At 36.0% G+C, this 26,662-nt stretch overlaps 1 protein-coding gene across 1 annotated transcript in view; it reads right to left on the bottom strand.

The window, feature by feature from the left end:
* Positions 1 to 20,736, bottom strand: part of USH2A (usherin) — an 825,608-nt gene extending 804,872 nt beyond the window's left edge. The window contains exons 1-2 of the mRNA XM_030936493.1: positions 20,255 to 20,736; positions 16,924 to 17,089 (exon numbers count right to left, since the gene is read on the bottom strand). Coding sequence (XP_030792353.1) covers positions 16,924 to 17,089; positions 20,255 to 20,736 — 648 coding nt within the window. The remainder of the gene's footprint in view (positions 1 to 16,923; positions 17,090 to 20,254) is intronic.
* Positions 20,737 to 26,662: the final 5,926 nt, after the last annotated feature.

The following is a 26,662-nucleotide window of genomic DNA, read 5'->3' as shown; positions in this document are numbered from 1 at the left end:
TTATATACTGTATATACTATATATATACTATATATATACTATATATACTATATACACACTATATATATATATATAGTGTATATATAGTGTACTATATATACACTATATTACTATAGTGTATATATAGTGTATATACTAATATACTATATATACTATATATACTATATAATTCATATATACTAGATATACACTATATATATATACTATATATACACATATATATAGACACATATACACTATATATACACTATATATATAAGATACACTATATAGTATATATACTATATATACACTATATATACTATATATACTATATATACACTATATATACTATATATACTATATATACACTATATATACTATATATACTATAACTGTATACTATGACCAAGTAGGATTTGTTCCAGGTATGTAAAGTTGGTTCAACAATTGAAAATCAATCAGTGTAATGAACCACATTAATAGACTAAAGAAGAAAAATCATGTAATCATATCAATTGAATCAGAAAATGCCTTGTGACAATATTCAACACTCAAAACTCCAAGAAATTAGGAATAGAGAGAAACTTCATTAACTTGATAAAGAACACTTACCCAAACAATCTACAGCTAACATCATACTTAATAGTGAAAGGTTGAACTCTTTTTTCCCCTAAGATTAGGAACAAGAAGAGCAAGAATCTCTGCTCTTACCTTTCTTATTCAACATACTACTAAAAATTCTAGTCACTGCAATAAAAAGAAATAAAAACGACATATTGGGAAGATTAATAAAACTGCTCCAAATTCAGATGTCATGATTGTCTACACAGAAAATTCCAACAAATGAAGAATTTCCAGAACTACTATAAATGTGAGTTCAGCAGAGTTTTGAAATACAAGATCAACCCAGGAAATCCATAACATTGCTCTGTACCAACAATAATCATGCGGAAGCCAAAATTTAAAACACAAAACCAATTATAATCACTAAAAAGAAAATGAAACACTTAATGGGTAAGCTCAACAAGACAGGTACAGGATGTATGATAGTTTGGCTTTGTCCCCACCCAAATATCATCTTGAACGGTATAATCCCCATAATCCCTACCTGCCTAGGGAGAAACCAGGTTGGAGGTAATTACACCATGGGGGCAGTTTCCCCCATGCTGTTCTCATGATAGTGAGTGAGTTCTCATGAGATCTGATGGCTTAATAGGGGGCTCTTTCCCCTTCAGACTTCACTCTTCTCTCTCCTGATGCCACATGAAGAAGGTCCTTGCTTTCCCTTCACCTTCTGCCATGATTGTAAGTTTCCTGAGGCCTTCCCAGCCATGTGGAACTGAGTCAATTAAAATTACCCAGTCTCTGGTAGAATCTTTATAGCAGGGTGAGAACAGACTATAATGTATGTGCTAAAAATTACAAAATGCCAATAAAAGAAGACCTAAATGGTGATACTGACACCATGTTTATATATTAGAGGACTCAACATAGTAAAAGATTTCAAATCACTCTAAATTCTTCTATAGATATAATGCAATTCCTATCAAAATCTAAACAAGATATATTGAAAACATCAACAAGCTTATTGTGAAATTTATATGGAAAATCATAGGCCCTAAAAGGATTTTTATTTTTTGTAATTGAAATAGCAGGATAAAGTAGAAGGAGTCACTCTACTAGGTAATACAGTTCACAGTACTCAAGAACATGTGGTATTGGTGGAAGGATATACACAGAATTCTGAAATAAATCAACATAAATATATTCTACTAAATTTGACAAATGTGCAAACGCAATTCAGTGAAGGAAGGATATAACCTTTTCAACTAAGGGCTATTGGGACATCCACTGGCCAAAACCAAATCTCACATCTTAAAAAAATATTAACTCAAAGTGAAACATAGGCTTAAAAAAAAAAAAAGCCAGGGTCTCACTCTGTCGCCCAGGCTGGAGTGCAGTGGCATGATCGCTGCTCCCAGCAACCTCAACTTCCTGGGGTCAGGTGATCTTCCTACCTCAGCCTCCTGAGCAGTTGGGACTACAGGTGCACACCACTATGCCCAGCTGATTGTTTCTGTATTTTTAGTACAGATGAGGTTTCACCAAGTTGCCCAGGCTGGTCTCAAACTCCAGAGCTCAAGTGATTCTCCCACCTTAGCCTCCCCCATAGCTGGGACTACAGGCACACACCACCATGCCCAGCTAATGTTTTGTAAAGACAAGGTAACCAGGCTGCTCTCGAAGTCCTGGGCTCAGGCAATTCACCCACCTCGGCACCCTCAAGTGTGGGGATTACAGGAATGAGCCACCATGCCTGGCCTGAAACACAGGCTTAAATTTAACAATATAAAATAAAATAACTTTTAGAAAAAATATTCAGGATTTAAGATTAGGCAAGACTTCATAGACTTGACATGGAAAGCACAATACATAAGAGGAAAGATTGATAAACTGGACCTAATCAATCTCAACAAGACCCTGTAAAAAGAATAAAAACAGCAAGCTACAAATAAGCAATCAAATTAGAAAATGGGTAGAAGACATGGGGAAACATCACGGAATAGGACACATGAATGGTAAATAAGCACACGAAAATATGCTGAACACCATTAGTCATTAAAGAAATGCAAAATAAAACCACAGTGATATATTGTCTATCAGAATGGCTAAAATTTTATTTTAAATAGTAATAACACCAAATGCTACAAAGGATGTGCACAATCTGGAGCACTCATATGTCACTGGTAGAATTCTAAAATGGCACAGCCACTCTGGAAATGAGTTTCTTAAAACACTACACATGTAACTGCCATACGCTATTGCACTCTTGAGCATTTATTCCAGAGAAACGAATATGCATATTAACAAAAACATCCACATGAATGCTTTAACTTTGTTACAACTCAAAATTAGAAATAACCTAGATGTCCTTCAATGGGTGAAGGATTAAACAAACCATGGTACCCACATACCATGGAATGCTATGCTCCAATCAGGTAGACTATCAATACCCTTAACAACTTGAATGAATCCCTACAGAATTATGTTGAGTAAAAAAGAAAGAAACAATCCCAAAAGAGTACATATTGTGTGATGCCATGTATACAACATTTTGAAAAGATAAAATTTTAGAAATAGAGTACAAGTGAGTGGTTACCAGAAGTTTGGGACACCTGGGGCAGCAGTAGGGGAAGGGAAACAGTGGACATGGTTATAAAAAGGCAGCTTGAGGTGTCCTTGTAGTGATGGAACTTTTCTGCAACTCAGCTGTGGTGGATAAAATTTTTAAAAATCGTATGTATATAAACATATACACATAGGAATATATGAAAAATGGGAAATGTGAATAATATGGGTTATATCAATGTCTATATCCTGGTTGCAATATTGTACCATAATTATAAAAGATGTTACTGATGAGAACAAAGGAGTGAAGGGGACATGGGATTTCTGTATTATTTCTCACAAGTGCCTGTGAACCTATGATTATCTTTAAAAAAAGTTTAATTAAAAATAAACCAATAGGTGGATATGTTTATGTCACAGATTATGGTGATACTTTCATGGGCATATATTTATCTTTAGACTCATTAAGTTGCATACATGCAACATGTTCAGACTTTTCTATGTCAATCAGATCTCAGTCAAGTGATTTTAAAAATATGCAAACCAACAAGCACTACCTGTACTAGGCCTCTCCAAGTTCAGTACTCCCCAGTTTTCAAAATGTATGGAGTCCTGTGTTTCTCTAATATTTATAAGTGTGTCTTGCCACCTACCTTGTTCTCAGATTGTTGCAGGTATTTCAGAGGATTAAATATAATGGTCACCAGTTTTCTCAATATGTGTTCCCATAGATTTCATCTCATTTGCAGCTAATTCCTTTGATTGTCCTTTTCTACCTACCTTGTATTCAACCCAAACATTGAACACAACCACTTATTACAAATTCCCTAAAGTGCCAGCACACCAAAATGGTTACATGGAACATTTTGGCCAAATAACTGGAATAACACAATGGGTTTATATCCCAGACAACAAACAACCTAAAATTACCTACTATACATCCATAATCTAAACTTTCTTGGTCACTTCTACCACAGTGAAATTGGCGTGGGTTGACTCTCTTCCTCGGGTTCCTCGGCTTTCCATCAAGGAAAACATGGGACTTGAATTTTGCCCCAAATCCCTAGCTATGTCACATGACTTCCATCTTTCCTTCCTCTCCTTCTTCCTTCCTTTCTTGCTTTCTTCTTTCTTTCCTTCTTTCTTTCCCTTCCTCCCTCCCCAGGTTGAAAACAATTGAACACTAAGCATAAGCAAAAATGAACCAATTTTTTTTTTTTTCTTCTAGAACATACTGTTTGACTTTTTTCAGAATTATGTCATGTGATCATTAGAGGGCAGAATGAAATTGCTGTCTGACATAAGACATTGTATATAATTATATATGCATGTTTCTAAATACTAATAATTTTTCACAGTTGTTAAATAACTCTAAAATTAGCTAACCTATTAAAGGTTTTCATTCTTGGAAAAGTGGTCTTAATTTTTTAAATGTTGATTACTCTGTCTTTGGCTCATATGGATATTTAAACTTGCGTTGAACATATGCCCTTATTATGCATCCCAGGGCACTACAGCTGCATAGAATACTTTTGAATGTTGCACTTTACAGAGAGAAATGCCAAGGGAAACAGTAAGGAAAAATAAAACTATTCAAGTCCATGTTTAAATAAAGTCATATTCTCCATTCCATTACTGAGTGATACATTCCATAGGCCAAATTCTGCCCTAGGTTATATGCACACTGTTCTTTCTGGCATTAGTGGGAATTGTTCATGTATAACTGAAGGCATCAGTTAGCCCTTTGGGCACAAAAATGACTACCCACAAAAAAAGCAAAAATAATTTAAGTCTTATTGTATTTGGCTTTTAGGTGAAAATGATATAATACAAATGACAATTCCATTAGATAATACAGGTTTTCAAAACCACTACCATCAAATTCCAACCTTTACAAATTTGACAGAATTACCATAGTGGCATTTTCAAGACTAGAGGTTGTTAAAAAAGAAATAAGTGGACATTGGAACATACTCTTATATTTATAGCAATTTTCAATTTTAGTAGTATATGTAATATATGTCCAATATGATATTTGTATATATTTCCTTTTACATGTATTATATACTTTGTAACTATTGGCTGAGAAACCACCATTTTCTAGCAGAAATTATTAATTGCTAAATTCTTCTTCAACTATCAGTTTTCAAGTTTAAATGTTAATTTATTCATGGCTTGCTGTAGATCTTGATTGGAAGTGTTTCCGTAGGGAAGTTTTCACTGAACTTAAATTTTTGCTATAAAATATTAGACTGATAACATTCAGACTAGCAAAAGGCAAACACTATGGTGTGACTTGTGATAATCTTCTTACACACACTAGCTAAACAAAACTCTTTTTGAGTATTTACATATATTGTGCATACAGTAGTCCCCTCTTATCCATTGAGGATATGTTACAAGACTCCCAATGGATGCCTGAAACCGTGGATAGTACTGAAGCTTATATATGCTATGTTTTTTCCTATACATACATACCCAAGATAAAGTTTAATTTTTATAAATTAGGTCCAGTAAGAGATTAGCAATAACTATCAAAATAGAACAATTATAACAATATATTTTTTCAGAATTTCAAGGACAGAAGATACATTCTTACACTGTAGTTCTTAGTAACTTCAGCATATGATCTTTTTCTTTTGTTTGTTAAGTTGAGAGTGTTTACCTTTTCATTTAAAAGAGGGACTTTATGGCTTCTTGGCATAGCCAAATTGCCAGCATTATTATTATTGCACTTTGAGGCCATTAAGAAGTAAAATACAGTTTCCCTGAACACAACTGACAACTGTGATACAGCAACAGCTGATCTGATTACTAAGAGGGCTACTATGGACTGAAGGTTTAGGGGCATAGACAATAAGGAGAAGCTGCTGGACAAAGGGATGCTTCACCTCCCAGGCAGGAGGTAGCTGTGACCACCTGACATGTCATCACACTACACAGAACAGCACTCAATTTAAAACTTATGAATTGTTTACTTCTGAAATTTTCCATTTGATATTTTCAGACTGTGGTTGACTGTGGGTAACAAACAACAGAAAACAAAACCAAGAATAATGGAGTTCTACTATATACTAATGGCTACACAGTTTAATAACAGCTACTAAATAGATTTGATTAGAAGCAGGTGAAACAATCACCACAAAAAGAATAAAATACCTAGTAATACAGCTAACCAGGGTGGGGAAAGATCTCTACAATGAGAGTTGCAAAGCGCTGCTCAAATAAATAAGAGATGACACAAACAAATGTCATCGGTCTGTGTGACATCTCATGCTCATGGATAGGAAGAAACAATATCGTTATAATGGCCATAATGCCCAAAGCAATTTACAGATTCAATGCTATTTCTATCAAACAAGCAATGACATTCTTTGAAGAACAACAACAACAACAAAACTGTTTTAAAATTCATATAAAACCAAAAATGAGCCCAAATTGACAGACAATCCTACACAAAACGAACAAAGCTGGAGGCATTGCATTACTTGACTGCAAACTATACTACAGGGCTACAGTAACCAAAACAGCATGAATCTGGTACAAAAACAGACACATAGACAATGAAAAAGAATAGAAAGCCCAAAAATAAGGCCACCAAGGCCACCACACCTACAACCATCTGATCTTTGAGAAAGCTGACAAAAACAAACAATGAATAAAGGACTCCCTATTCAATAAATGTTGGGATAGCTGGCTAGCCATACGCAGAAGACTGAAACTGGAACCCTTCCTTATACCATATATAAAAATCAACTCAAGTTGGAATAAACACTTAAATGTAAGACCCAAAACTAAAAGCCTGAAAGACAATCTAGGCAACAGCATTCTGGACATAGGAAATAGGAACAGCAAAGATTTCATGACAAAGATGCCAAAAGCAATTGCAATAAAAACAAAAATTGACAAATGGGCTCAAATTAAACTAAAGAGTCTGCACAGCAAAAAGAACTATCAACAGAGTGAACAGACAGCCTATAGAATGAGAGAAAAGGTTTGCCAACTATGCATCTGACAAAGGTCAGATAGCTGGCCTCTATAACAAACTTCAACAAATCTACAAGAAAAAAACAAACAGCCCTATTAAAAAGTGGGCAAAGGACATAAATAGACCCTTTTCAAAAGAAGACATACATGTGGCCAACAAGCATATGAAAAAAGTTCAACATCACTGTCCATTGGAGAAATGTAAATCAAAACCACAATGAGAGATACCATATCACATCAGTCAGAATGTCTGTTCTTTAAAAAGTCAAGAAACAACAGTGCTAGTGAGGTTGCAGAGAAAAAGGAATGTTTAATATGCTGATTTTGGGAGTATAAATTACTTCAACCATTAGGGAAAACAGTGTGACAATTCCTCAAACACCAAAAAGCAGAACTACCATTATACCCAGCAATCCCATTACTGGATATATACCCAAAGGAATCCGAGTCATTCTATCATAAAGACTCATGCACAGATGTGTTCATTGCAGCACTGTTCACAATAGCAAAGATATGGAGCCACCCTAAATGCTCATCAATGGTAGACTGACATTTTCTTTTGTTACACCCTTTTTAAATCCATCAGGGCAGGAAGAAAGAAAGAAATAATGCCTGCGCCCCACCTAGACCAAAGGGGTATGGGCATCAGAATATTTTTTACAGTTTCCCAATAATGCTAATAATTTCTATAGTTAAGAATTATTACCCTAAACTGGAATCTAACTCATATGTGCTGCATATTCAAATTCTGATTCTCTTCCAGTATTTCTATTTGGGAACAAGAAATCACTGCACCTACAATTATATAAGCAAGAAAGCTGGGATTCATCAACTCCCTTTTCCCTCAAATTACACATTCCTTCATCAACACGCCCTTTAGTTTAATTCTTAAACTTCTCTCAAAGCTGACCACTCATTTACGTATTCACTATTGTCTTCATGATCTAAGTAAGTAACACTTACGTCTGACTTGGGCCATGAAAATACCAAAACAACCCTTCTCACTTGTCTTCAGGCAAACCATTCTCCCTCACTGCAGCCAAGTAGTCTTTAGGAAAAGATAATCTGTGCATGTCATAGGTTTTCCTTCATTACCCTCATCCCTCATCTCCTGTCCTTCACATAAAACATTTCAATAGAGTCCCATTTAAAAAATCTTAACATATCCAATGATTCTCTTTAACACATAGCCTCTTCCTACTGTTCTGTCCTCATTTCACACCATGTCCCACTTTGCCAGCTACACTCTAACCACATTGGTCTTTTAGTCTATGTAACATATTTCTTTTTACAAAAGGGCATTTACACTATTTGCTATGCATTTATGGAATGTTCTTATCAACTCTCTTGCCCAGTTGGATCCTATGCATTCTTTTGAATAAATCTTACAATCAGTTGAATTGTGTCCCATCAAAAGTCATACTGAAGCCCTAACCCTATGTGTCTGTGACTCTGACCTTATTTGGGTAGTGTCTTTTTGGCTGTCATTGAGTTACGTTGAGTCCTACTGAATTAGGAAGAACCCTAATCCACTACGACTAATGTCCTTGTAAGAAGGGAAGGCACACACGATCGGAGGAGAGGACCATACGATAATGGAGGCAGAGGCTGCTACAAGCTAAGGAGCGTCAAGGATTGCCGCCAGCTCTGTTCCTCATGCGGTAGGTGGTGGCTACCCTGGGCACTCCTGCTTCCCTTTCTGGGTTCCCAATCTTGCTGTGGGCAGACAAATCCCAGGAGGTATCACAATCACATACTCAGGTGTCTGTGCAAACACCAGATGCTGGAAGAGGCAGGGAAGGATTCTAGAGGTTTCAGAAAGAGCATGGCCCTTCTAACACTTTGATTTCAGCATTCTAGCCTCCATAACTCTTCAACAATGAATTAACTATTGTTTTAAGTCACCAGTTTGTGATAATTTTTTAGTACAGGCCTAGAAAACTAATATACATATTCAATAACATTTACTCAAGGAAGCCTTTCTTGACTTCAGTGGTTTGACCAAATCATTCTTCATATGATCATGTAGCACTTACCACAATTATAATTTTGCTTTTATTGGTATAATTATTTGATTGCTTATCCTCTGAATAGACTGTAAGCTCCATCATAGCAGGAAGTTACAGGCTATAAAGTGTTTTAGCAGACATTATTTTCTTTACATATTCAAATTTATGGTGTAAGCTAAATAGGTCAAGTTTGTTTGTTTCCAATTTGTAATGGGTATCCTAACATTTTGAGGAGTTACATAGTTTTCCCAGGGTTACACAATTTTTTACTAAAAGATCAAGAATTAAAGCCTTGCCTTCTGCTTAAATATTGCATTTTAAAATCACATGCCAAAAATTCACAGAGAATACTTTTTTACTTGGATGGTTTTACCTCTTCCATAATCAAGTAGCAGTGCTTCCTTCTTTATATTTTATCATAATAAGGGTTGATTCTATATGGCATGGGTCAGGTGATCAGACTGGCTTAAGGGAAATATTCTTTCTTTAAGCCATTGTAGTCTATCCCAACTGCCATAAAACATGGAAATATTGAGCAGAACTTTATACAAAATTACATTCTGTTGTACAGTTAAACTGCTTGTATCAATGAAGGGCATAGTTACAAAATATATTTAATTATTTGTATAAATCATGTAAATATCTGAAGCATTACAAATGTTTGTATAAATATACAAAATTACATTTACATTACAAATACATGTTTTCAGTTCTTTTGGGTTTCTGTGCCATTTTTTTTTTTCTTTCAGTTTGGAGAATTTTAAAAACTATTGTTTAGATCTGCTCAGTGACTCAGGTTCATGGCAAGTTATTATTTTTAGTTTAAGGTCAGAGAAACTTGAGACTATAAATGTAGGCAGGTAGTTTAAATTTCCTAAGGCTAATTTTTTAAAATCTCTATAATGGAGATAATATAAGTCAATGGCATATAACTATTATTAACACTATATTAAACATGTTACAAGTATGTCACTATTTCATTGTATAACTGCAAGTATGTAACATGTTTAATATAGTGCACATAAATCAGCGATTAATAGCAGCTATGATAATTTGTAACTGATTGTTTTGAAAAACTTCATTATATTCTATAGATCTTAACTCCTTTATTTTGAATAACCCAAAACTATTCAGCTAACTTGAGCTGTTAACTCAGCTGGCTAGAAATAAAGAGAAGGATTTGCACACAGAAACATTTAGCACACACATACATGCATACTTACACATGCATACACACACACACACACACACAGTCAGAGTTAAATGCAATGATATATTAAAGAAGTAATATGGATTGAGATTCTCTTGGAGTGGGAGTGGGGCTGGGATGTTATTCTTATGAGAATTCTACACCCTAGAGCTTACTGAACTGAATGAGGAGGCTTCCATAAGGTGACATGGTTGTTTTATGTTCCCTCAATCAATAGGAACACGGAAACACCTTTATAAAGTGTGCACATGGGCATACAGTTCAGAGATTAATTGAGAGACTTGGTTTATCTATTCTAACAAATGTTGGTTAAATTGCATTTTCTTTTCCTCCAGAACCATCAATAGATTTTCTTTCTTAGATTGAATACATAAATCAAAAGAGCATACTTCATGAACAAACTATGATTATGAAACTCCTATCCTTCATCTATTGATCCCTAAAACTTTATTTACCCATGCATTTTTTTCTTCATTGTATCATATTAGAACTGCTCTTTATCACACTATTGTAGCTAGAGTCATCTATGGCTCTTGAATCGTCAATGTATCAATGAGCCCTCAAAAGAGCATAGAAAATGTGAACAAGCCCAACGCTAAATCATTTCTTAGTTCCACAGCTGTAGTATTTCATCAGCTTCAAATTGTAGTAATTGTCTTACTGCAATTCTGCATAATTACTAGAAGGATGACTATACTGATGATTCTTTGATGCTATTTGTACTATAAAATGTGTGGAACTGCTTAAGGCAAAATATATTTTCAAAGAAAACCATAAAGTTTTACTTTTAAACGAAATGCCACTAAACACATCTACTTATTTCCAAATTGTTTTATTTACCAATCCATAACAAAATGCTAAAGTAAATTTTTTTACGTATTTTAAAACTTTTATAAGAGTAATCGAAGGAAATCTTATAACTACACCATGTGCTGATTCAATATGAAAACTAAGCTTTAAAATTTTTGCTAATATTATCAGTGTTCCCTATATGATAATAAAAAGTATGAATTGATTTTTTTCTAGTTTTAGTATAAAAGATGACATAATGAATTTTAGCTTGATATAATTTGAAATAGCCAATATATTAAACCCCAAAGTACAATTTCAATTGGCAATTCTGTCAGATTGAAGTCCCTAAATGAATATTAATTTAAACACGAATCATTTTCCAACAAGTTGAGGCTTTAAAATGCTAGTTGTAGAATGAAAGCTGTGAGATTCATTACCATAGCAATATTGAGCATTTTGTTTGTTTGTTTGTTTAGGAAATTCAATTTCCAATTTTGGTATGTCTGGATTTCCTGGCATCATTTCCCCCAGAGATTTAACTATTTAAAACCATTTTTTTCTGATTTTGGTAAATCAGAATTCTGATTTTACTGATGGGAAGCTGGTACCAAGTGAACTGTCTGAGAAAGCATAAGTTGAGATCTGCTAATTAATTTTATGTCACCAGGTATAAGCAAACCAGTATAAAATCACTATAAACAGCAAAGTAAAATTCTGGTTTCTGGGCTATTCCACGAATAGAGTTGTATGTTTTAGTTTTACACATGCACAGAAATATACACACTGTATAAATTCATCAATTTGTGGCCATTTGGAAGATGGCTGAAAATACACATATACATAAAGTTCAGGTTTGTAGTTTGAAACTTGACTAAACAAGATTATTAATCATTTGTTCTATCCTATGCCTAGCATGATAAAAGTCCCTAATCCCCAAATTAAATGGAGTTTAGATGCATTATATGATCATTTAACAGTAAGTTACATTTTGCATTAAATATTTTTTCTGCAAATGTTCTTGCAGTTATACAATGGAATAGTAACAAGCTACATTTCTCCGTATTTTGCCCATAAAAGCTAGCAAAAACAAATGTTTTTATGTAAATACCAGACAGCATGGGAGAAGACAGAAGAAGAATAGACTGGTCATTGGTTAATGGGGCTGGCTCTGTCACTTACTATCTAAATAACCCTACACAGCTCAACAGCTTGCCATACTTTAATGACTTGTGCTACACTCCACACTCCACTTACTTTTTTATGAAGAATTCAAGAGGCCCTCATTTTGTTCATCTAGTTCAATCTTCTTATGTAACTGGGGAAACTGAGTCAAATGACTCAGTTTGAGACGTTGAGACGGGCAGGGTATAGGTGTGAGCCACTGTGCCCAGCTTCCATTACTTCTTATAACAATATTTAAGCAATTAGTACATTCTTTATTAGACAGCTATCATATGGATTCCTATAAATTTTATTTTTAAGACTACAGAGTAGCATAACCTAAATCAGATTTCCCAACTCCTAATCTCCTGTCCTTCCTATCGCTTTTTTTTTTTTTTTTTTTTTTTTTTTTTTTTTTTTTTTTTTTGAGACAGGATCTTGCTCTTTCATCGGGGCTGGAATGCAGTGGCATGATCATGGGTCACTGAAGCCTTGACTTCCGGGTTTAGGTGATCTTTCCACTTTAGCCTCAGCCTCCTGAGTAGCTGGGTCTACAGGCATGCACCATCACACCTGGCTAATTTTTTTAGGGTGTTTTTTTGTAGAGACGAGGTTTTGCCATGTTGCCCAGGTTGGCCTCGAACTCCTGGTTCAAGCTATACATTCCCTTCCACCTCCCAAAATGCTGGGATGACAGGCATGAACCACCGCACCTGGCCTCCATTACTTCTTTTTTTTTTTTTTTTTTAATTATACTTTAAGTTCTAGGGTACATGTGCATAACGTGCAGTCTCGTTACATATGTATATTTGTGCCATGTTGGTGTGCTGCACCCATCAACTCGTCAGCACCCATCAATTCATCATTTATATCATATATAACTCCCCAATGCAATCCCTCCCCCCTCCTCCCTCCTCATGATAGGCCCCAGTGTGTGATGTTCCCCTTCCCGAGTCCAAGTGATCTCATTGTTCAGTTCCTACCTATGAGTGAGAACATGCGGTGTTTGGTTTTCTCTTCTTGTGATAGTTTGCTAAGAATGATGGTTTCCAGCTGCATCCATGTCCCTACAAAGGACGCAAACTCATCCTTTTTTATGGCTGCATAGTATTCCATAGTGTATATGTGCCACATTTTCTTAATCCAGTCTGTCACAGATGGACATTTGGGTTGATTCCAAGTCTTTGCTATTGTGAATAGTGCCGCAATAAACATACGTGTGCATGTGTCTTTGTAGTAGAATAACTTATAATCCTTTGGGTATACACCCAGTAGTGGGATGGCTGGGTCATATGGTACATCTAGTTCTAGATCCTTGAGGAATTGCCATACTGTTTTCCATAATGGTTGAACTAGTTTACAATCCCACCAACAGTGTAAAAGTGTTCCTGTTTCTCCACATCCTCTCCAACAACTGTTGTTTCCTGATTTTTTAATGATTGCCATTCTAACTGGTGTGAGATGGTATCTCATTGTGGTTTTGATTTGCATTTCTCTGATGGCGAGTGATGATGAGCATTTTTTCATGTGTCTGTTGGCTGTATGAATGTCTTCTTTTGAGAAATGTCTGTTCACTGCTTTAAAGTTCATATGGAACCAAAAAAGAGCCCGCATTGCCAAGACAATCCTAAGTCAAAAGGACAAAGCTGGAGGCGTCACGCTACCTGACTTCAAACTATACTACAAGGCTACAGTAACCAAAACAGCATGGTACTGGTACCGAAACAGAGCTATAGACCAATGGAACAGAACAGAGTCCTCAGAAATAATACCACACATCTACAGCCATCTGATCTTTGACAAACCTGAGAGAAACAAGAAATGGGGAAAGGATTCCCTATTTAATAAATGGTGCTGGGAAAATTGGCTAGCCATAAGTAGAAAGCTGAAACTGGATCCTTTCCTTACTCCTTATACGAAGATTAATTCAAGATGGATTAGAGACTTAAATGTTAGACCTAATTCCATTACTTCTTTTAACAACTTTTGAGCAATTAGTACATTCCTTATTAAAACTGTAGGCGGGGCACTGTGGCTCACGCCTGTAATCCCAACACTTTGGGAGGCCAAGGCAGGTGGATCACCTGAGGTCAGGAGTTTGAGACCAGCCTGGCCAACATGGTGAAACCCTCTCTCTACTAAAAATACCTAAAAAATTAGCCAGTGTGGTGGTGGGCACCTGTAATCCCAGCTATTCGGGAGGCTGAGGCAGGAGAATCTCTTGAACTCTGGAGATGGAGGTTGCAATGAGCCAAGATCATGCCATTGCACTCCAGCCTGGGCAACAAGGGAGAAACTCTGTCTAAAAAAAAAAACAAAAAACTATAATATAGATTTTTATAAATTTCATGATACCTTAAACATATTCAGACTGGTATCCAATATAAAGGAACCTTATATAGATCTCCATTTTAGAGTAAATAATTGCTCTTCAATTTTCATTTGAGTGTATACAGACTCCCATAATGCTGGGTACCACTCAAATATTTAATAAGTGCTAGATGATTAAATGACAGATCTGAACGGTTCTAACATTTTGTGACTGTCTAGTTCTGTAGTTTTAATATAAAATTCAGAAGAGTTTAAAACTTATGCAAAAAAATAAATAAAAGAGTGTACAAATCGGAAAGGACAAGTTTTCTCTTGATAGTCAAACAGTTATGAAATAAAGCAGTCTCATTAAATCATAAGTACTTTAACCTTTTCTTGAAAGAAGGGAAAGATTTAAAGATTTATGAAGAAATTTTGCCTAAACTAGGAAATGACTCATATTTGACATGTATTGAAATGATAATGCTGATTTCAATAGGCACTCTAAGAGCATTTTATTCCCAAGAGAGTAATTCAGTCATGGTTACCTCTCTGCATTTAGATTTTAAACTTTCTTTGTAAAGCTTTTAATGTACTACTGCCTGCCAAAACATGGCACAGTTTCACAGATAACACAAAATAAAGGCAAGTAAAGAGAATTTTTTGTCATTGTTGATACAAAAATATGCAACAAACATATCTATTTGGCATCTTCTACAAAGATGGCATTGTCTTTAACAGTTTCTATTTCTACTTTTTTAATATTAAAACCCAATTCCATAGGACTGGTCAGTGGGAAGAATGGAGATCTCAAGACAATGGAAACTTCAAGACTGGGACAAATCGGTCTCCTATCTGTTAACTACTGAACACATGGAGCATAAGCATTCAGAGTCTGAAACCATCGTGTCCTATGGACAAGGCTTGATGTCAGACATGACGTCCCCTTTGTATATCATTTCAACTCTAGTTGTGTATGAAAACACTGACCCCTGCCAATCACATTTGCTAAACTCATACCTTAGTATCTGAAAGCCACATAACAATTATCAAGACCCTCTGAGGATGCACACTCATTATCTGCTTCACAATTTTAAAAAAAGTGAGAAATCAAAGATAATTTTTATAAAATGAATGAGTGTGTAAGTGTCATCTACTTCAAATGAGGTTCACATTAGCCACTGGATGGATGCTTATATGAGAGCTCACACTGGAAACTGTGGTACCCAGCACCCCGAGTGACATGATTTGGCTCTGTGTCCCTGCCCAAACCTCATGTCCAGTTGTAATCCCCAACGTTGGTGGTGGGACTTGATGGGAGGTGATTGGAACATGGAGGCATAAAGCACTCATCAGTGCTTTAACACCATCCACCTAGTGCTAGTCTCCTGATAGAGTTCTCACTACAAGATCTGGTTGTTTAAGGTGTGTAGTACCTCCCCTACCCTCTCCTGCTCCTATTCTGGCCACATGAAGTGCTTGCTAAGCCTTTGTCTGCTGCCATGATTGTAAGTTTCCTAAGGTCTCTCCAGAAGCTGAGCAGATGCCAGAATCATGCTTCCTGTATAGCCCACAGAACCATGATCCAATTAAACCTCCTTTCTTTATAAAAAAATTACCCAGTCTCAGGTATTTTTTACAGCAGTGCAAGAACAGACTAATACACCTGGTTTGAAAGGCAAGTGTGGCTTTAACTGTATTGGGCCATTCCAGTGCCCTGAAAAAGCAAAAGGATGAACCGTGTCTCTCTTCTGGAGACTGTAAATACCAGACATGTCACAGCTCTCTCAGCCTTTAGCAGCTTCTAAGGCTCATACAAACTGTGGTTGACAACTAAAATAGTAATATAACACCTCTTGAGTGCCTCAAGTGTAAAGTTCATTAGTTCTAAGGTCACCGTTTTAATGCAACAGACACATTTTATTCACGTCATCAGTTGCTATCTGAGAAAGACAGCTGTAAAAATCAAGCTGGGGTATTAATATATCCATGACTAGTAAAATTAGTACCAGACATCAAATAAGCTCTTACACATTTTTAAACAAAAGGGAATATGCTAACCCAATAAAACAAAAATTTTCTGAGGATATTATAATTACAGACAGCCTTGTCTTTAAGTTTCTGTGAGAGCTTTTACAACAATTTGGGGGGAGAAAATGCTAATATATCAAGAGATACGTCATTAGGTCATTTAAATATTTTTCTTCTTTAGTTATCATTTATACACACCTGAAATCTCAAAGATACTGCTGGAGATTTTGTGAGTAGATGCCATTTAAAGGAGAGAAAGGAAGACAAATCCTTGTGTTTAACCAAATGTTAAGTATTTTTTATTTTACTCACCTGCACACTAAGATGAATCCATTTCTTCACAAGAATTCTCTCCAGTGTCATTACTTTTATTGGAGGTTGCAAACCATTTACTGTGCGATAATAAAACATGGTCTCTTTCTCAGATATTGTAAGTTTGAACACAATCTGCCCATCTACTGTCTTTTCTATAACACACCTTAGGAAGCAACCAGAAAAGAGAGAAAAGGTCAGTATCCAACCAAAAATACATGCTAAAGTATTGTGCGGTTACAGTGGTGTTAAAATGACCCCAAACTTTGCTCAAAATGGTATACTATGAATAAGTGCCTGAATGTCATTATATTCAATGCAAGCTTTATGCCAATGAAGAAATCCTTTTATTTCAATAAAAATAGAATTCTTATTTACAATATATTCCCCAAAGCCTCAGCACCCTTCATTAAAGATTCATGATGGAAACTAAAGTGGTTGAATCATTCCACAAAACTAACATTTAGGCTATTGACTCATTAGTTCTCCTGCTATTTCTTTTAGAGGAAGTAGTGCAACACACTATAGGTCGCTTGAGTGGTCAGTCATCAGTGCAAATTGTTCTTTTTTTAATGTAAAGCAAATTTATTGTCTATGGAAGACTCTAAATTGGTAGCCCTGAAGTCAGAATTGCTCTATTTAATTCCCATGGTGAAATAAAGAATGGACAGCTATAGTCTCTACTCACCCCATCAACTGGCCCAAAGCCAAAGCCAGTGTCTGTAAGATGACTGGCTACCTCTCTATGACCATACAGTCCACTGAGGCACTGAGATCAGGTTAAATATCTGAGGTGAAAGGTCATTCAGCCTTCTAGAACACAGTGAAATGCGATTTTGAAAAAGTAGACGAGTTTTCAGAGAACTTCTAGGTCTTGTGTCAGGGCAGTTATCAAATTATTTTAAGTTATCTCTATCCTTATTAGAGTGACACACCTTTCAGACCTTGGGTTCCTTTCTTCACCTGGTTACCTCCTACTTAGCACTGGCATCTGAATGATTATGCTTGGTCCTGGCACCCTTCTTCTGGCTCAGGGTTGGTTGAGGTATATCACTTTGTGCTCCCTGAACACACCGCACTGCCTAGGTAATAGCAGTCATCCATCTGTACCCTCCATTAGATCATTTAGATCATGAGTATTGTGAGGATACACACAGACACCTAGTGTACAGTAGTCTCTCAGAAAATGATGAGTTTGTGATAAAATTTGGTAGGAAGTATCAGAGAGGCAAAGGTATAAAATTGAGCCAATCAAGAACTACTGTTAAAGATGGTTTAAAGCTTTCCTTAAAGGGTACGTTTTTCACAGATAATTTCTTCTCACTTGCATCTGTCACTTGCATCTAATTTTTCCTGAGTTGGGAGGTAAGAATAAGATTATAGAACACTAATAGTCCCTCTTTTACTGTCACAATTTTACTGTATTTTGTATGTATATTTGGAATAAAGTTATAAGTGCAAGTATATTTTTAATTTAGGTAAATAGATTTAGATGAAATAAAGGTTTTATATAAGTAGAAATAAAAATTTTATATAAATTCTGCAAATTGTATATTAAACCCTTCAGTAGTTGAATATTTCTAATTTACTGAAGTGAGTTTGTTTTTATCCCTACCCATCAGGTCTTAACCTGAAAAGAGTTTCCCCTATTCATTTTTCTTCAGTTTAAATCTACGAGTGAGAATTCGACCATTACTCAAGAATGTATTTACCAAATGCAGACTTATTTCCCCAAGCTTACTGAAAATGCATTTCTTAATATGTTATTGATTATCTTCCTTGCTATTTTGTTTGCTTGTAAACATACCAGCTTTGGTAGATAATAAATGTGAGAGGAAGGCAGGTAGCAAAATATTTAGGAACTGGATTTATTCTGCTCCTGAATAAACAATAATTGGATAATCCATGTTTTGTTTGTTTTACTTATCTAGTGCAAACACCCCGAAATTCCCCCAATTCCCAAAGGTATTTTAATTTTGAAAATGGAAACGACCTTGATACAAGGAACTCTCAAAACCATTAACCATGTTCTTCCAACCCTGTAAATACTTCTCTCTCTTATTTATACAAAATGATGTAAATAGAAGATGAATTTGGTACAGATATGCCCCTACAAGCTCAGAAGGATATTTTGTCTTAGCCCTACTTGTCAAAAGACAATGTTTTAAAACTCGTTGGATACTAATTATATAAACTGAGTAGCTTGAATTTACTAGAATTTCAAACAGTAAGAAAACAAGGTTTTCTTTGAGGAGAGATATAGAAATTGGAATGGTTTGTGATTAATTTTCTGATTAATCCAAATTTAAAACAAAATGAAGACATGCCAACTTTCACTTGGCAAATTGAAACTAAACACCAAAGACATTTAAGTCCTATTTGCTTATGAGATTGTAATACTTTTCTGGTTTGTTTCACAAGTTTTTAGATATCCAGTCAACGCTGTCATACAAAGAAAATGTCACAAGAGAAAGGGCCAAAAGCCCTCTAGGAAGACAAAAGATAAGCAAAAATTCCTCACAATGGTCCTATATATTAAAATCTCCAAGTTGGCAATAAATATTTAGGAGAAACTCATTAGATATCAGCTTGAGAACAGATTACAGAATGAAAACTGGTGATTAAATAACAAAAAATGGCAGTAATAAGACCCAGACTCATTGAAGGCATTTCTCTGGGATGAACAGCATGAAAGCTTTTGAGAATCTCTCACATTACCTACATATTTCTTAACTAATTGGAAAATGAAAATACCACAAGATAAAGAACTAAAAGCTATATCTTTTTAGAGATGGAGGGTTTTTTATACATTCAATTTATATTACTGAACATCTTCCATGAGTCAAACAAAACAGCTCTTCTTGGGGAAACGAGGATGAAGAAAACAGTCCCAAGGCCTGAGAGAACTACATGGCCAATGAAAATGCTATACCCTAGTAAGGAAATGGTATTTATATAAACCCAGATCAAGACTTTGAAAATATTAATTATTTGCATTATGAGTTTCCAGGCCTTAAAACTCACTCTGAGTCTGGTTTAGGCTTTGGAGGCTAAGACCAAAGGTCAAGCTAAGCTATAGAAAATAAACGATTTCCTGCACAAACACATTTGCCTGCAATAAACTATTTTAACACATTTTTTTTGTCATGGTCTACTTCAACCATAGAAGAGAAAAAAATTTAAATGGGGAAACAACTAGAAGAGTGAGTCTTCAATAGCATGAATTCTATATTGTTAGCCTTCACTTCTGGTTTTGAATTCAGACTGCAATGATCTTCACTACTACTGGCTTTTGGAACCTAGGAAAACTTATACCCACACTACTACTTACATTACACCTTGTTGCTCAGGTTTCAACCATACAGCTAAAGTAAATGATGATATCAGCCTTGGAGAAGGAGAAGAAGAAAAGCAGTTCTTGTGATTTCCAAAAACAAAACTTGTAGAATTGCTATGGGAGTTGGGATGCAGATCATTCTTGTCTGGTGTGATGCAGCTGAGGCCTGCTGAGAAAAGGGCAGTGTAGGTAGGGTGTGAAGATCTATATGGGCAATCCTGAATACAAAACCGCTGGGTACAGAACTGAATACTTTCAGCAGCAGCAGAGCTATGACAAAAAGTGCTTCGGTCTGGGAGTCCACATACTGCTTGGGTTGGCACGATGGAAACATTCTTGAAAGCTCCCACATTCTCCAGCCTTGGGAAAAGACCTCGTGAGTCAGCCAAGGATATCGAAGCAAAATAGGCAAAGATCAACATGTCAATGACCTGAAACAAGAAGCCAGAGCCCAGTGAAAGAACCGGGCAATTCATGTTTACAAAAAAGCATTCTCCTCCTGATAAAGCATTTCTAAAGAAATAATCAGGCCCACGCCACTTGCCAGCAGTACTTTAAAGCAGGGTACTTTAAGTGATGTTGCGATGCTCCATTTTCTGGAAACTGCAGACACGTTTTCAGAGTAAGGTAATACCAACGATGTTCTTAGCAACGGCGAAGACATGAGTAGCAGCTGATATCTGGGAATCAAAAACACAGAGCATCAAGGGAAAGCTGCTGCATCTTTAAAACTGAAGCTCATCTCAGGCATGAAGACTTTGAGCTCCTAGAAGCAACACTACTGAACTCAGAAAACATTTTGAAGCGCAGTGCTCAGAGTAAAATACTCATTCTTTTAGTAAATCTCTTGATTGTAGTGGGCAAATCAAGCACTTTATATGTCCACAGGACAACCAGTAATATGTATAACCAGTTATATATATATAATTATAAATAATATATTACACATACAGTAAGTTTATGTTGTTACTTCACCCCAGGGAATTAGCAATAGCATTACCAGCTCTACTTAACAAGGAAAAGAATCTTGTAGATTTTCTTTACGAATGCACTGTACATTGTAACCCAGAGCTAACTTGCAGATGCCCAAAATAAAGCTGGCAAAGCACTTTGGGCCTTTCCCCTTATCCCAGCATGTGCAGCAACTTTAAGCCCAGAGTAAAGCTGATTAGAAACCCAACACCATCTGTCTGTCCTATTTTAATATTTAGCAAAATGTTTGTGTTTCCTCTTATGACTATGAATTTGTAGGTTACATATGGATCCCTAATATTGTGCAAGTAATTGTATTGATAAATAAGCTGAGTTACCATTTCTTTATTGCATTTCAACCAGTCCCCTCAGTGTGACAAATGGCTCTTCAACAGGACCGCTGTCCCTTGTTGCCTGGCAACACTGCTGTAACCCCTGGTTACTCTTAGCAAATAGGCTGTAGCAGCAGGAATGCTGGAAGGAAGACTTGGGTGCCCAGGTAAAGTATTCTGCACAGCAAACACTTGGTTACCTGAAACTCAGAGCGTAGTCTGCTTGGTGGCCCTCTTGGAACTGAGCTGCCCAAGCTTTCCGCTGGTACCTCAAGCAGTGGGAGGGACATGGATGGGACCATGCATACATAATTTTAAAGTAGCAGTACACCTTATCCTATAATCCCCTCTCTTGCCCCTCCTCTTTCCTGCTGTCATGCACCTGAATCCATTTAATTCCTTAATCGAAATGATCTACCACTATTAAACACCACACAAGGAGTAATTTCCAGTGTTCTTTCTTTTTGGGGGAGAAGAGGATACAAAATGGAATTCTAAAATTTTATGTATTGATGCTCCCAAAGCTTGGCCCATCGATAGAAGTTTCTGTTGACTATTCAGTTGTTGCTGTATCTTTCACCCAGGATACCCTCTCCATAATACATGTTTCTTTAGATTATGAGTAGCAAATGATGTGATCTCTAAATGTTGGGTTTGGAAAATCAGTGACTTCGATTAAACTAAACAAGCAATGGAATTGCTGACTTTTTGGCTGCTTAATTGGATGGGAACATGTGTGTGTGTGTATGTACACGTTTGCCGTCAATTCTATAGAGTTTCAATTACATCCAAAACTCTCTTCTCTGCCATCTGGGACATCTCATCCTAGATGAGAAATATTCTAAACCAGCTAATACTTGTAGCTTTCCCTTAGTATTGTAAAAATGAAAAATTTGGGAAATAACTGGTCAATTGTGATTTTGTTCTCTATAAGTTATCTTATTTATAGTAATGTTTAGAAATGTTTTATAGTGTTTCTTTTCAGTAAAGCAGCCAGAGACAAACCAACATTGTTCTTTCTCAGATTCCCTTTTATTTCTCTTCCAGAAGAGAGCTGGAAACCACAATCCATTTATATAACAATTTTATCAATTAGCATCAGTTGCTTCCAGAAGAAACCTTTCTCACCTTTTGTCAAAATGGGTTATTACATTCTTACCGGAACAATTTTTATTTAAAACCAATTTTAGGGCAGAGCACAATGGCTCACACTTGTGCCTCCTAGGGATTTGGGAGGCCAAGGCGGGAGGGTTGCTTGAAGCCAGGAGTTCAAGACCATGCTGTGCAACATAGTGAAATCCCATGTCTACAAAAAAAAATTAAAAAAAAATTAAGCCAGGCATGGTGGCACATACTTGTAGTCCCAGCTACTTGGGATGCTGAGGGAGGGTTGTTGAGCCCAGGAGTTCAAGGCTACAGTAAACTATTATCACACCACTGCACTTTAACCTGGATGACAGAGTGAAACCCTGTCTCTAAAAAAATTTTTTTAACCCAAATTTTAATATAAAGTCAGCTAATACATAAGGACTTCTCAGAACTTGGGAAACTATCTTTGAAAATAGGTATAGAGAGCACAGTGAATTAGACAAATGGATTATTCAGACCTGCTACACAACATGAGGTCAACCTATTTTTCAAACAAAGTATTCAATGGCTGGCTTCTCTTTATATCTTGTGAATCCAAGAACTAATTCTAAATTTTTCTAAACTTTTAGGTTCAGGGGTGCATTTGGAGGTTTGTTACATAGGTAAATTGTGTGTCATGGGGGGTCAATGTACAGATTATTTCATCATCTAGGTAACAAGCATAGTACCCAATAGCTAGTTTTCCTACCCTCCCCCTCCTCCCACCGTCCAGCCTCAAGTACCCCCTAGAGTCTGTTGTTGCCTTCTATGTGTCCATGTCTAATTCTAATTTTTTACTGTAGTGCTTCAATTTATCTTTGTCATTCCTGGGATAAAAATTCTTCTACCCCATAACAACTCCTGCTTTGTATAGTAGGAAATCATGACTCAAATGGATAATCTAAGATTAGCAACTCTACTCCACGTTAAGAAACTCTGCATCCATGTCGCTACAAAGGACGCAAACTCATCCTTTTTTATGGCTGCATAATATTCCATGGTGTATATGTGCCACATTTTCTTAATCCAGTCTGTCACAGATGGACATTTGGGTTGATTCCAAGTCTTTGCTATTGTGAATAGTGCTGCAATAAACATACATGTGCATGTGTCTTTATAGCAGCATGATTTATAATCCTTTGGGTATATACCCAGTAGTGGGATGGCTGGGTCATATGGTACATCTAGTTCTAGATCCTTGAGGAATCGCCATACTGTTTTCCATAATGGTTGAACTAGTTTACAATCCCACCAACAGTGTAAAAGTGTTCCTATTTCTCCACATCCTCTCCAGCATCTGTTGTTTCCTGACTTTTTAATGATTGCCATTCTAACTGGTGTGAGATGGTATCTCATTCTTAGCAAACTATCACAAGAACAGAAAACCAAACACCGCATGTTCTCACTCATAGGTGGGAACTGAACAATGAGATCACTTGGACTCGGGAAGGGGAACATCACACATCGGGGCCTATCATGGGGAGGGGGGAGGGGGGAGGTATTGCATTGGGAGTTATACCCGCTATAAATGACGAATTGATGGGTGCTGACGAGTTGATGGGTGCAGCACACCAACATGACACAAGTATACATATGTAACAAACCTGCACGTTATGCACATGTACCCTAGAACTTAAAGTATAATAATAATAATAATAATAATAATAAAAAGAAACTCTGTCTATTATTTGCAAAGGCAAACAGTGGGTTGACAGATCCCTCAACCTTTGCAATTCAGGACTATCAATCCTGAGGGTGCACTGATAAATGAATTAGACACTAAGAGTTCCATCACCCCTATAAGTGCCGGGAAATAAGTACAGATTTCTTAAAAGGAAAGTAGATGTATATGGGGGGCACGTCTAGTTAAACATATGTAGCCATGGGCTATTTCCTTTCTTGACATTTCTGTGGATTCACCTGGTAGTTCTGGTCTGCATAAGCTTGTCTGAGGCTGGATGATCTGACTCGTCCTCACTCATTTAGCAGTTGGTTTGACCGGCATTGGAGTCTACTCCAGGTTCATTCTGGTAGCAGCAGAAAAATTTCCAGCAACATAAGGTGGGAGGCCCTAATGTGAAAATATTTTCAAGCCTCTGCTTACATCACATTTGCTAATGTTCCATTGGCCGGAGCAAGTCGTGTGACCTAGCATAGATTCAAGGGTTTTGAAATAAACTCCACTTATCAAAGGCTGAATGGTAAAGTCACACTGCAAAGGGGAACATAACTGACAGGAACGGAAAGAATTTGTGAATATTTTGCAAGCTACCACAGAGTAACTAGCAACTTCTTTTTCCAGTTGTAAAAACACCAAGTCACATTGCATCAGGATTTCCTTGTTTTGAAAAAGTCAAGAAAACGATGTTTCAGTTAGATAACTATAAGCAAGTTCTGCTCATTAGTCTGGAAAAACTTACTATAATAAGCTTATAATCAGCTTAGTTTTTCAAGTGCTTGAGGCTTAGCTCTATTAATGGAGAAAAAACAAGGGGTATCCCCTATTCCTGAGTATTTTGGCACCCATGGATTTACTACTAAAATTGACTAACTCTGGCATAACTAACCAATATAAAAAACAGTGGATGTATAAGTAATATTATATATAAAAATAGAGGCATAAACTACAGATACAATGTGATTACAAATATTAGAAAATATTGTAGATAATTTTATGACAATTAACTTGAATTCTTGAACAAATGAGACAAATTCCTAAAACAATTTCCAACCTAAGCTAATTCTAAGAAGAACAAGTTGGAAATAACCCAAACATCAATCAATCAACTATAGAATGCATGAATAAGTTATAGTATATTCATACATTTAAATAACATAACACAATGAAAGAAAAACGAGCTACTGTTACAAGCAACAACGTGGATAAATCTCAGACACAGTGTGAGTGAAAGAAGCCAGACGCATCAAGAACATGCTGTTTGATTCCACTTATATGAAGTTCAAACATAGACAAAGTTAATCTTTGGTGGCAGAAGTCAGAATAATATTCTCTTTAGGGCAGAGGATCAAATGGAAATGGGTTCAAGGAAGCTTGCGGGAGCACTGGGAAGAGTATTCTGTATCTGAATATGGGTTGCATTTACACAGGTGGACACATTTGAAAAGAATTCTTCAAGTTATACACTTAAGATGTATGCACTTCATGCCAATTATACTTCAAGAAAATAAATTAACATTAAAAATGAAAATATTAAACATAAATTGTTTTATTCACTAAATAAGCAGTCTGTTGTTAAATTTGTTCCCTGAAAGAAAACAGTGGGTCCAGATAGTGGTGTAATTAGTTATAACAAACATTCTGGGAAAATGTAATTCCAATTTTTACCCTCTTGTTAAAGCAATAGGAGGGACTATTTCCCAATTTATATTGTTTTCTCTTTCTCGCAACTTATTTGATGAGGCTAATATAACCTTGATATTTAGGAAAGACGGAAATATATGAGAAAGAAAAATTACTGGCCACTTCCATTTGTACACCTAAATACAAAAAAAAATTCTAAATGAAACATAGACAAGCTGAATCAATGAATGTATACAATGATTAAGTCTCCTGATCAAATCTGGTTTGATTTGCAAAACTGATTTGAACTAGAAAATCTATTGCTATAATTGACCATAAAATACCTTAAAGGGAAAAATTCATATGATTTATTTAGGACCAAAATCCTGACTAAAGGATTTATTTATTTAGGCCCAAAATACAGAACAAACTAAAAACAGAAAGAAGTTTCTGTAACTTAACATAGGTCATTTGCAAGAAAACAACTAACATCATGAAAAATAAAAACCTTCTTTATAATAATTAGCATTTTTGTTAAAATCAGGAGTGGAACAAAGCCACCACTACCACTGCCTCTATTTAACATTTTGGTTGCCAGTGAATTAAAATAAGGAAAATAAATACTAAAGGAAAAGTACTGGACATGAGATCATCAAATGTGTATACCAC

This window comes from Rhinopithecus roxellana, chromosome 8 (genome assembly GCF_007565055.1).
Source record: "Rhinopithecus roxellana isolate Shanxi Qingling chromosome 8, ASM756505v1, whole genome shotgun sequence".
In the NCBI taxonomy this organism is placed as follows: Eukaryota; Metazoa; Chordata; class Mammalia; order Primates; family Cercopithecidae; genus Rhinopithecus; species Rhinopithecus roxellana.
Note: the sequence above shows the minus strand (reverse complement) of the source record. Positions and strands in the feature narration are given on the sequence as shown.